The 13,198-nt window shown below is 45.3% G+C and overlaps 1 protein-coding gene across 2 annotated transcripts; it reads left to right on the top strand.

Annotated features, from left to right (window-relative positions):
- The first annotated feature begins 723 nt into the window (after window positions 1-723).
- Pdik1l (PDLIM1 interacting kinase 1 like) lies at window positions 724-12,965 on the top strand. 2 transcript variants are annotated; one of them, XM_015994528.3, is made up of 3 exons: window positions 724-857; window positions 4,158-4,459; window positions 8,791-12,965. In XM_015994528.3, the coding sequence occupies exons 2-3, from the start codon at window positions 4,175-4,177 to the stop codon at window positions 9,529-9,531; spliced, it is 1,026 nt and encodes a 341-aa protein (XP_015850014.1). In that variant the 5' UTR covers window positions 724-857; window positions 4,158-4,174; the 3' UTR covers window positions 9,532-12,965. The 2 variants fall into 2 exon arrangements, with proteins under 2 accessions (XP_015850014.1, XP_006975709.1); XM_006975647.4 differs by lacking the exon at window positions 724-857 and adding an exon at window positions 1,189-1,336.
- Window positions 12,966-13,198: the final 233 nt, after the last annotated feature.

The following is a 13,198-nucleotide window of genomic DNA, read 5'->3' as shown; positions in this document are numbered from 1 at the left end:
TACAAAGACACCATTTGGCCAAATGTAGCAGAAGTCGGCTTTTTCTCCCGTGAAAGCGGAGTCAGTAGTAAAACCTTTACTTGTGGAGTTTGGTTCAGATTATATAAAAAGTTGCCCAGTTCCCAAATATTAGTCCCATAAACAGAAGACTGAGAAAATCACTGGAGCGCAGTAACAGATTCTAATCGTGCCTTACACCGCAATGAGCGCAGAATCAACCTTATTAGCAAACAGTAGGTGCAGAATAATAAAAGAATGGGCGTTTCTGGCAGATGCTTACTGAATCTGTGTAACTAACGGGCCGGCCAATTGGTCCTGGTCTCCGAGTGCCTGTCAGCCTGATGGTAGAGCTCAGGCCGACTGCTGCCGGGACATGATTGACAGCTGTTGGGGGGATTTGACAGGCTTCGGGCCCGAAGCGCCCACGGTCCAGTGGACTGCATTCAATCCTGGTCCGTGGCGACTTGTCTCGTGTCGCTGCACCCTCCGACCCTAGTTTCAGGCCTGCAAGGCGGGGCGCCGCAGCCAGGTCGGCCGCGCCCTGTCTCCCTCACCCAGCAGGGCAACCCCGATCCTCACCGCCGGGAACAATGAGGTTCCGGCTTCTTTAAGGGAGATACCACCGCGCCGGTGGGGCAGGGGACGGCGTCCTCCCCGATGCTCGCACTCAGTCCCGCGTCGCCGCCTGGGTCACTGCGCCGCCCGCAAACACGGCTGGGTAACTCGGACAGAAGGTGCAACCTCCCAGCACCGGCCGCATCACCCCACGGGCCCGCCGCCCAGACCCGCCAGCCGCAAGGAAGATGCGCCGGGCATCCGGCCGCAGCGAACCGCGCACTGCAGCCCGTCGGCGCTCGGTAGGTCGGCAGGGGACCGGGAGGGCAGCCCGCGGCCGGGCACCGTGCACTGCCGGCCCGGGACAGTGGCCACAGCTTCCCCCGAAGTCCCAGGACTTGCGCCCGCTGCGGCAGAGGCCGACCGTCCCCTGCCGCCACCCCTGCGGCCCAGGGCAGCAGTGGTCCGCCCTGCAGCGCGCACACCGCCGGCTCGGCTCGGCTCGGCTCTGCGCAGCGCTGGGGCCGGGGCGCCGAAGCCCCTGCAGCCGGCGCGGCGCGCGCAAGGGGGAGAGGCGCTCGCCCAGCAGGCGGCGCCCGGCGGCGCACGCGCGCTACGGAAAGCCGGAGGGGGCGGGGCCCGGCGTGAGGGGGTGTGTCCGCGCACCACGGGGGCGCGCGCCGGCTCCTGACTGGAGGCCGCGGCAGCCGAGGCGCGAGCTGCCCGATAATGGCGGCTTGCAGAGCTCCTGAGAGGGAGAAGCGGCGGCGGCTGCCCTGAGGTAAACCTGGCCCTTCGCCGTGGCACGGGTGCCCTGCAGTCAGAAGCGAGCTCCCTGCATGCGCCTCTGGCCCCTGCGGGCCTGTCACAGACCTCTCAGCGGAGTCATCCCCGGGAAGGCCCGGCGCTGCCCCGGCCAGCGGCCGGGACTGCGGCCTCCGTTCCCGCCCGGGCCACTCCCGGCTCCCGGGCCCCTGGTCTGCAGCCTCCGGGAGTGGAAGCGGCTGTGGAGCGCGCTGGAGGGCCGCGGGAGGGTCCCTCGGGGTGCAGGGCGCCGCCGCCGCCGGGAGCGCTCTTGCTGCTGCCGGGGCAGTGAGCGCGGCCTGAGCGTCCGCGCCGGCTGCACCGCTGGCCTCGCCGGTCCCTTCCCGGGCACCAGCAGGTGCACGTCCAGGCCGGCGGTGCCCAGCGCCGGGCACCGTAGCGGCCAGGAGGGGCCCTCGTGAGGCGCACGGGCTGGCGAAGGATGCTGCCCGGGGGCGTCTGTCCCTCCAGGATCCCAGGGATGATGGGATGCACCCCTTCCTGCCTCCCTTACCCGGGAGGGGGCTCCTCTCCCGGGGACGCTGCTGCCCGGGACGGAGCCCCTCGGAAGCGCCTAGGAACTGGCGATCGGCGCAGAGCAGGGCAGCGGGTCCGCCGCCGGCGGCCGCAGGAAATCTGACATTAGGAAATCGAGTAAGAACTTGAAGGCTCGGCGAGCAATGGGAGGAAGTAGCGCTCAGGGCAGCCCCCAGAAGCGGTCGTTTTCTTTTTAAACCTGGCCCGTGGACGTCAAGCAGTTGTTCCGGGAGTCCCAGCTTCCAGAGTCAGTCGCTTTTTGTTTCTCTGATTGTGCGACGTGAAAGTACAATCTCGGGTGACAAGGTTCCTGCCGGCGATGACAGTCGGCGGCCAGTGAGCCTTTGGGGAGCGAGGGAGCACACAGCGGGCAGGCTCTCCATTCCAAAGAACATGCTCTCTAGGGCCGGTGCTCCAGCTTGCCTCTAAATGGTTTATTAAGGTGGAACTCCAAAGAACTCTTGTCAGAGAATTCCCTATGATGTATAAGATGCTTCCCCCCCCTCCCCGCTTTGGCAAAAATGACCTAGAATTAAATAGCTATGTCAAATGATAATGTAAAAGTAGTTCTATCCTAAACAGCTTACTTCATCCTAAGGATCAGTTCTCCTACAAAAACTTGGTGTTTGTTTTGTGAAAAATAAATAACCAAACATGCGGGAGCATGCCTATAACCCCAGTATTTGGAAAGTGGAGGCAAGAGGATCAACCTCTGCTACATAGTGAGAGTTCAAGGCTAGCCTGAGCTATTGGAGACACTGTCTCAAAGGAAACAAAGGTGATCTCGTTCACTTGTAGTCCATAAGCATAAGTCAGGTGTTTGTAGTTCTGTGAGGGATTTTTGCATTTCACCGTTTTTATTATCTTTCATATGTGTGTCAACCTTAAGGAGATGTAGATACATTTCTTCTTTTTTTATGATCAGTAAATTAAAATGTTGAATTTTGGGTTTATTTGTTTATTTATTGTTTTTTGAGACAGGGTTTCTCTGTGTGGCTCTGTCTCTCCCTCTGTAGACCACATTGGCCTTGAACTCAGGGATCTGCCTGCCTCTGCCTCCTGAGTGCTCAGATTAAAGCCGGAGTGCTTGGATTAAAGGCTTGAGCCACTACTGCCCGGCGTCGGGTTTATTTTTAACAGTAACATGCTCCAGCACTTCCTATAAGAAGCAGTCTAGTTTAGTGGTTTAAATCATGGCTGTCTGAGCCAAAGAGCTGCCTGGCCACTGGCTTCTTACTTACCTTCTCTGTGTTTCAATTCCTCACTTCTAAAATGACCATTACAACACCTGTCCCTTACTACACAGATTATGGTTAAGGATTAAATGAACTTAATATAAAGTAGCCAGGTGTCACACACCTGTAATTCCATCGTTCCAGAGACAGAAGCAGCCAGGGCTGTTGAGATGGTTCAGTGGGTAAAGTTATTAGTTATTAGTTATGAGTTCAACTCCTGGACCCACATGGTAGAGAGAACTGACTCCCACATAGTGTCCTCTGACCTCCACAAAGCCACACCCATGCATACAAAATATGCAATACAACTTTTAAAAAGTGAAAGCCATCTTGAGCTATATAATAGCAAGCTCCGTCTTTTAAAAAAGGACTGGATGCAGGGCATGGTGGTCCAAGTCTTTAATCCTAGGACTGGGGAAGTGGAGGTAGGCTTATCTCTGTGAGTTGGAGGCCAGTCAGGGTTACACAGTGAGACCTTGTCCAAAGAGAGGGTGGGTAGGTGGGTGGAGCCTGGAGAGAGCAGAACCCATGTAAAACCAGATGTCCTATGGGGAGATGGGAGGCAGAAACAGAACAGTCTCCATCCAGAAGTCCACAGGCAGCTAGCCAGCAGTGACAGGAGAACCAAAGTTATCTCCAGACAGGTGTGTCATGGCATGGGCATGCCTGCACTCACACACCAAGATTAAATTAAAAAAAAAAAAAAAAGTCAGGAATGACGGCGCTGTAACCATGGCTTCTGAAGCCAGCCTGGCCTACATATCAAGCTCTCGGCCAGGGGAATTTAGCAAGACCCTGTCTCAAAGACAACACAAACTTTAAGAACAATTTTAAAGTACTTGAAATAGTTCCTGATATATGGTAAGTGCTATCTGTTACCTTTATTATTATTGGTAGATTTGTCCAGGGTATGGCTACATACCTTTCAAGTACCACAGACAGTGAAACAGTTAGTTAAATCCTGCATAAGACTACAAGCCAATAGGTACACCTCATTTCAACAGAGTACTTTGTTGATTTTTCCAGAAACCTCGACCTTGAAGATGGTGAGTAGCCAGCCAAAGTACGATCTAATACGGGAGGTAGGCCGAGGTAGTTACGGTGTTGTGTATGAAGCGGTCATCAGAAAGACCTCTGCAAGAGTAGCTGTGAAGAAAATTCGATGCCACGCACCTGAAAATGTTGAACTAGCCCTTCGAGAGTTCTGGGCACTAAGCAGTATCAAGAGCCAGCACCCAAATGTGATTCACTTGGAAGAGTGCATTCTGCAAAAAGATGGGATGGTGCAAAAGATGTCCCACGGCTCTAATTCTTCCCTTTATTTACAGGTATGTGTCACTGGATAGGAAATGGACATAATTTTGGTCAGCAAGAAGAAATGAAAAGTGTCAGGTGAACTTCTCCCTTAAAATGCAAGCGTTTTATGGCTAGGTGCAGATAGATCTCTTCAGAGGATAGAGGAGGTATTTGCTTTAAGCTTGTGCTGCACATACCTAAAAATAACATAAGCCACCTGTTAGGCCTGGTATTTGCCAGTCTGTGTAGGAATGGAACGAGATGGGAACTAGAGAGTTTTTGAGACTAGCATCAAAGTTCAGTTCCTGGAAACCAAGTCTTTTGGAAATAAACACAGAAGACAAGGAAAGACACCACAGTCAGTAACAACTCCACCCATAGGTCACCGGACTTCTCTTTTTAGAAGGCACAGGTCTAAACATGAGAAGCCTCAGATGAGTATATTGGCACACGCCGATAATCCTAGGACTTGGAAGGACACGGAGGCAGGAGGCTCAGGAGTTTAAGACAGAATCACCTGGGTATCAAGTTCGAGACATGCCTAGACTGAATCATGAGTTCCAGGACAGAAGTTGTCCTGTAACCTCCACACTTGCAGTGTCGTACACACACGTAAGCACTAAACCACATAAAATAATAAGTGTAATTTAACAATTCAGAGATAATAACGGTAAAAGAGTTTTGTGGTGTTGAAAAGGCTCAGAGGGTAAAGGAGCTTGTTGCCAAGTCTGATAACCTGAGTTCAATTCCCAAGTCCCACATGGTAGAAAAAAGGAGTGGACTCCTAAAAGTTATTGTCTTACCTCCACGAGTTTGCTGTAGCACCCACACATACACAAAATACATAACTTTAAAGTTTTTTAAAAAAATATCTTCATTATTGTCTACCTTTCTAAAAGTATTTAAGATATCATGATTAAAAAAAGAAATATTGGAGCCAGGCAGGGGTGGAACACCTTTAATCCCAGCACTTGGGAAGCAGAGGCAGGCAGATGTACAGAATGAGTGCCAGGACTGTTACACTGCACAGAGAAACCCTGTCTCGAAAAAGATTGGAAACTTTCCTCTTTTTTTTTTTTTTTTTTTTTTTGCCAGTGCTAGAGATTGAGCCTAGGGTTTGGGGCGTACTACAGAAACTACATCCCATCCTAACCGTTGTCAACTTTGCACTGAGTTTTAGAGATAAAGGTATCCAATCCCTGTGGATGGAAAAGTGAAGATGTTAGCACATTTGACTTAGTGCAAAGTCCAGATCTAGCAACTGTAACAAGAATTAGGTATTGTTTAGTACTTGGAGCTCTTAAGATAGGAAGTACCAGATTTGACTAAGCCCTTCCCATATTGAAATTGCCTTTCTTAGTAAATCTCATTCGCTCTTTAAAACCGTATAGACCTGTATTTGATTTATGTCACTTTCTGTTATCAGAATGACTTGAAATAAATAATCCATCTTTCCTAGTAGCTGTGTGGGCACTGTCAAAGAAGAGGAGATGCTGAAAGAGGATTTGGCCATAACTCAGAAATAGGGACCTGTGTTGAAATAAAATAGTCTTTTCTGCGGAGTTATAAGTTAGCCAGATTTTTCTTTATTTTCATTTATTTATTATTTATTTATTTATTATTCATTTATTTTTGAGACAGTCTCACTGGGTAGCTCTGGCTAGCCTAGAACCCAATATGTAAACCAGGCTGGCCTCACACTTACAGAGATCCACCTGTTTCTACCTCTGAGTGCTGAGATTAAAGACATGTACTACTTCACCCAGCATAGTTGACCATATATTTATCAATAGAATTGTATCTAAAGAATACACTACAATATAGTCAATACACAAATCTATAATGTTTTTTTTTAAAGATTTACTTATTTATTATGTATATAGAAGAGGGTGCCAGATCTCATTACAGGTGGTTGTGAGCCACCACGTGGGTGCTGGGAATTGAACTCAGGACCTCTGGAAGAGCAGTCGGTGCTCTTAACCTCTGAGCCATCTCTCCAGCCCCACAAATCTATAATGTAACCAGAAAATTCCTATGCATGGTCTTTATTATCTGTATATATTCTCACTTTTTCCATATGTTTTTCTAGATATATTCTTCTTTGTTCTCAGTTGGAACCATTAAATCAGTTCCTGATAGCTAAAATCCTTATCCAAGAGAAAATGTAAAACAGTTACAAGGGCTCAATTTCAAGCATAAGGACTATGCAGGCTCCAGTCTGTATATTTCAGACTAGTGGAACTATGTAATAGGGAATCTGATTTATCTTGTGGCTTAAGAATTATGAACTGACTGGGTGTGGTGCACATAATCCTGACACATATGAGACTGAGGAAGGATTATCATGAGTTAAAGGCCAGCCTGGGCTACATATAGAGTTCAAGGTCAGCCTGAGGTACAGAGTGAGACCCTATCTAGGGAGTTAAAAAAAGAGCTATTTAAAACTTAGAGAGTCCAACAATCATTATCTAAATAAGTGGGTGAGAGCTATACATTTCCCTTCTTGCTGGCCAGTATTATGTGCACCTCCATGCCTGCCTTATAAACCACTCTTTGAGTACTGGGATTCTGCATTACAAAAGCTGTTTATTAAGTTTGCATTTTAGGGAAAGATAGAAAACTTAAGTTACTTAGAAACAGTACACATGGGGACTGGAGAGATAGTTCAGTGGTTAGAGCACTGGCTGCTCTTCCAGAGGACCTGGGTTCAATTCATAGCATCCACATGACAGCTCACAACTGTCTGTTAACTCCTATTCCAGGGCATCCTCACCCACACATACATGCACATAAAATAAAAACAAACCTTAAAAAAAAAAAAAGGAAAGAAACAGTACACATGTGTTTCGTTCTCTTTGCACACCATGCTAAAAGGAGACTCCTGCAGACCTTTGCCACAGGAGACAGAATGAAGGGCTGTTCTTGGCTTTTGCCAGAATAACCAGAAGTAGTAATAGTAATTAACTTAAATATAAACTTATCAGTTACTCATTCTTTACCAGCTTAACTCTGATCTTCCCCTTTTGACCCACCAATCTAAAAAGACACCATAAAACAAATTATTTAAAAGCAATAGTCCTCTATTTAGTCTTTTCATGAAGTGATGCGCTAGAAGGTGGTAGAATTGACCTATGTAGAAAATGTAGGCCAGTTGGGCACTTTCCAAAATACAGCTACTTAAAAATGTCACTTCTTGGCTCAGAAATTTAGTTTGTATTCATTTGGAACAAAGGTGGCATCCTGAAGTGCTGGAAACCATTTTTTAAATGCATGTCTAAAAGCACTGCTGAAATAAAATATTTCTGAGGTTTCCAGTTAAAGCTGGAGGCTGGAGCTGGACTCACCTCAGTGCAGAGCAGAGCATCCTAATCCTTCCACTCTGCATGACCCTGGGTATGTAGGTGTGTAAAACAGACCTACAAATAAGCATGTACTGGTCATGAATCCTAAATAAATTCATTTTAAAGCAATCCTTTGGTATACATATAATTTTACCTTTTATTAAAGTAGGAAGCAAATTTACACACAAATAAAGTGAATGTGCCTGCTTATTTCTACATAAAGAGTTAAAGCTTGGGCTAACAAGATGGCTCAGTGGGTAGAGACACTTGGCTGCAGGCCTGTCAACCTGCCTTTCATCCTCGGGGTTACCCTCGGACGTGTGTGTGTGTGTGTGTGTGTGTGTGTGTGTGTGTGTGTGTGTGTTTATACTCAAGAGCAGTCAGTACTCTTAACTGCTGAGCCATCTCTCCAGCCCTTTTTTTGTGTGTGTGTTTTTTCAAGACAGTTTTTCTGTATAACTGAGGTTGTCCTCAAACTCACAGAGATTCTGCCTTCCTCTGTCTCCTGAGTGCTGGGATTAAAGGGGTGCACCACCACCCCTTTTAATATATATATATATGTATATGTATATATTTATGTATATATATGTATATTTATATATATTAAAGATGTATAGCCAAGTGTGGTGGCGCACGCCTTCAATCCCAGCACTGGGGAGGCAGAGGCAGGCAGATCTCAGAATTCGAGATCAGCCTGGTCTACAGAGCGAGTTCCAGGACAGCCAGGGCTACACAGAGAAACCCTGTCTCGAAAAACAAAAACAAAAGATTTATTCATCTTTAATTGTGTTTGGGCAGGGGTAATATATGTGTCAGTGCAGGTGCCTCAGAGGCCAGAAAAGTATTGAATCCCCAGGAGCTATTGTTGCAGGCAGTGTGAGCCACTGATGTGGGTGCTGAGGACCTGAGCTCCGGTCCTCTGAGGGCAGTAAGCTCATAGCCACGGAGCTGTATTTCCTGCCCCTTTAACCTTCCAATAGTCAAATTCTGTAACAACTTCTCCTCCTTCTGCCTCTTCACAGCTTGTAGAGACTTCATTAAAAGGAGAAATTGCCTTTGATCCCAGAAGCGCCTATTATTTGTGGTTTGTGATGGATTTTTGTGATGGAGGAGACATGAATGAGTATCTGTTATCCAGGAAGCCCAATCGAAAGACTAACACCAGCTTTATGCTTCAGCTCAGCAGTGCTCTGGCTTTCTTGCACAAAAACCAGATCATCCACCGAGACCTGAAGCCTGATAACATCCTGATTTCTCAAAGCAGGTTGGATACCAGTGACTTGGAACCTACACTGAAAGTGGCCGATTTTGGTCTAAGTAAAGTGTGTTCAGCATCTGGGCAGAACCCAGAAGAACCTGTCAGCGTCAACAAGTGTTTCCTTTCGACGGCATGTGGAACGGATTTCTATATGGCTCCCGAAGTATGGGAAGGACACTATACAGCCAAAGCTGACATTTTTGCTCTGGGAATTATCATCTGGGCGATGCTGGAGAGGATCACCTTCATAGACACAGAGACAAAGAAGGAGCTCCTAGGGAGCTATGTAAAGCAGGGGACCGAAATCGTGCCTGTTGGGGAAGCACTTCTGGAAAATCCCAAGATGGAACTTCTCATCCCTGTGAAGAAAAAGTCTATGAACGGGCGAATGAAACAACTGATTAAGGAAATGCTGGCTGCAAACCCTCAGGATCGTCCGGATGCGTTTGAACTAGAACTCCGATTAGTCCAAATTGCATTTAAAGACAGCAGCTGGGAAACGTGACCTCCTGCTTGCAAGCATCTTCGATGACATGCTGCTTCTGATTCAACAGTGATTCAACATTATGTGGCCGAAAAGAAGACGAAAGTTATTCTCCACTCTCAAGGGTTAGGTTTTATTGTGGGGTAATTTTTTTCTCTCGTTTTTCTTACTCCATGCAGGCCATTTTATTGTATGTTTTGAATGTGTATTACCAATGTGGGTGTAAAAAAATTTTTTTTTTTAATGATCATTGGTAAAAGTTTGGCAGAAAAAATTCTCTTAAGAGCCAAGCAGAGAAGAAAGTCCCATTTTCTGGAAATATGTCTTTAAGTATTTTAGACATTCCTTGTCAGTATTAGGCATTTCCATGGAAGAAGAGGTTTGCATGCTGGTAATGCGACCTTTGAAGCTTTGTAAAGGAAACATATATGTATATATTTATGTATATGTAAGTATGTGAATGTGTGCATTTTGCATTCCACATGAAGAAAATGCCACTTCTGTTTAAATTATTTGATAGAGGTTTGGATTTTTGAGGTTTGCTGGTGAAATTGCTGACGAAAACTACACAAAACCACCTTCTTCTTCTTCCCTGCCCCTCCTGCTCCGGGAAACGTGCTGAGGGTATTTGTCTGTTGTTGTTTTTTTTTTTTTTATCCCGGTATACATCTATTTTTAAAGGCATCATTTTGAAGGGTCTAAAATGGCTGATTAAACATAATTGAAGCTAAGCTGTCCAAGCTGCTGGAGTACGTCTGAGCTCTCCAGGGTCCTGTAGCTCTTCGAGTTGATTAGTCATTCAGTCACATGGTAGAAGGTCGGCAAGGATGCCGATGGCCCAGTCATACCTTTAGGTAACTGAGCGTCTGTTTAATTAAACCACTGCATTGGGACATTATGTGCGCTTAAGCATCAGCCGTGACCTGAGGATGGTATTCTTCTGTTCTAAAAACATTGCTTTCCACGACTGTAATACTTGATGTATTAGTTTCAAGTTTTAAGACTTGTACTAAGTCTCAGCATAAAGTTGAAGAAACCAATGAGCTCACCCTCAAGTGGCTGGCCCTGATGTGGCGTCCTGTTGGATCACTGGAGTCCCTGACACTTTGGCCCTGATGCTGTTTTCTCTTGTCTCCTGTGAGACAGTAATGGGACTGGTAATCACTGTCATAAATATTGGTTGCTTTTTTCCAAAGTGAGAGATGATGCATCCAGAGTTTGGCAAATGGATAAAATTCTATGCCATCAACTGCTTTTCGAGTAGAAAAGTGGTCAGCTTCATGTGGTCACCTGGCATTGTCTGTGAGGAAGCGAGAGACTCCTAACTCCTCCTGAAGTGAAATTCTAACTGCATGCTTGTCTCCAGATTGTTCATGCTAATGCAGGAAACTGAGGAAAAGAGTCGTTCCTGAACTAGAGTACCAGTCTCTGAGATGAATCAGATCCTCCTACCCTTGTATCTAGATGAAGCTTTATGAAGCACTAGATCCCACTTCTGGGGCTGGGGTAGAACCTTGGGCCTTGGGCATATTAGGGAAGCAGTCTGACACTGACCCCTCTGGGATCTTTATAAAGCACTAAGATGCAAAAGTCAAAAGAGTACCAGCATGTTGCCATTATCAGCAGGTCTCATTGTCTCCTCAGCGCTTGAGCCTCCACGCCTTCATGGTAGGGCAGGAGAAGCTCAGTGGAGAGCACTTGCCTGGCATGTATGAGGCCCTGGATTCAGTCCCTAGCACCATAAAAATCAGTAAGTCAATAAATAAAATGTGTTCAGAGGGTAATAAAAGATAAAACACCAAAAAATGGAACATGTAAAACTTCTAGACTGATTTAATCTGGAAGTTTAAAAACATGAACTGAAAGGCTTTATTAAAATCTCATCAAATGAAAAAAAAAAGTCACATACACCTAATATCACTTGCAGACTTAACTAAAAGAATTCTTTCTGAAAGAGAAGTGTATTGGAACTTCATGGTAATTGACCCTCTACAACACCAAGTTGACACAGATCTGACCAGGGGATTGAGTTCCAGGAAATGAGAAAAAGTCCCATTATAATGTATTATCAATGACTTGGCACTCCATCAGACTGATACATGATGTGTGCCAACAGTTCACTTGCTCTACAAATACCTGTGCACTTGAAGCCCCCGTGTCCTAAGCACATAGAGTTGATCCTGTCTCCTTGAAAATAATGTGTAATTTGGTTTGTCTTTTGTTTCAGTTGGTACTGGGATCATACCAGAGCCTTACATGTGCCACACAAAGGCTTTACCACTGAGCTACATGTCTAGCCACAGTTATAATTTATTTTGAAAGATTTTTACCTGTGAAATACAGTTCTTTCCATCATTAGCTGTAAGGGTGTGGGAGGATCAGGAAATTTTTTCCAGACTGTTCTCAAGTCCTTGTATTCTAAAATAGCTTATGATATCAACAAAAGGACAGTAATTTCTTTGTCTTTCTTCTTTTTCAGTCAGAGGTATTTATTAAGTACCTACTGTGTGCTCAGCACTAAGGTTTAGTTGATAGGACAACAATTTAAGATTTGCAGTGGAGGGGTGGCTGGAGACGACTCAGCAATTTAGAGGGCCTGCTGCTCTTGCATAGAACGGAGTTCAGGTCCTGGCACCCATGGTGGGTAGCACACAACCACCTAACTCCAGCTCCAAGGGATCCAGTATCCTCTTGCTTCCATGGGCACACACATAATTAAAAAAAAAAATAAAAGTAAACCTTTTTCAAAAAAAATGGCATTTAGCCATGCACTTTCTCTGGTCACATATAAGGAATAAAGATGATGAGTGATACTTGGAAATTTTGGATATTTGCTAAAAGAAAAATGCAATCAAGAAATTGTGCACAGTGCCTTGCCCATAATAGGTACTCAATAAACAGTTATTCCTCATAGTCCGTTGCCATGGTTTCTAGTGTTTTATGAAATTTGTCTTAATTGAAAAAGACCAAATATTTCCAATAAAGCTTCTAGGCAGCTGTGTCCAGTCACTGTAGGTTGTACAGTTAGTTCTAGGATGTTTCTTTACACTAGATGTCACTTAGAAACATGGGTTCTGTAGATTCTTGGTGCTAAGGGATACTTTGTCATTTGGATGAAGTAAGTGTTCAGTGTCAGATAATAATAGCACAGAATAGTTCTTTCTGCAGGTCTGGGTTTCTGTTTCTGTTTCTGTTTTTTCTTTGTTGTTTTTAATTGTAAAATGTTACCAATCAAACTATTGTAGCAGCTACAAAATAATTCACCAGCATGACAAAATAGTCAAAAAACGATGTCATAGGCACATCAGAAATGAAAGCAACTTTAAAATTTTTCTTTTAAAATTGTCAAATATATTTTATGAAGAATTTATAAAGGGGGAAAGTATTGTAATTTATTGTTCATGAGGTTTTTTGTTTTTGTTTTTGTTTTTTTAATAAAGTGAATTTCAACAAAACACTGGAAGTTCTTCTTGCTACCTTGGTGACTCTGGGAGTTGTGCAGGGCACTAAGTCCTGAGTGTGAAGTGATGTATACCATGGAAAAGTATTCGGGCCTGTGGAGTAAAGGGGTCTCTCGGAAACTGGTGCTGAGGAAAGTGATTGGCTTACAGGACTTGAAGCATTTCAAGTTCTATGATATCATAATGCTAGCTGGCTATTTTTGCTTTATATAGGAGAGAATATGTAT

This window comes from Peromyscus maniculatus, chromosome 2, assembly GCF_049852395.1.
Source record: "Peromyscus maniculatus bairdii isolate BWxNUB_F1_BW_parent chromosome 2, HU_Pman_BW_mat_3.1, whole genome shotgun sequence".
In the NCBI taxonomy this organism is placed as follows: Eukaryota; Metazoa; Chordata; class Mammalia; order Rodentia; family Cricetidae; genus Peromyscus; species Peromyscus maniculatus.
The sequence above is the reverse complement of the archived record's forward strand: the minus strand, read 5'-3'. Positions and strand labels throughout refer to the sequence as shown.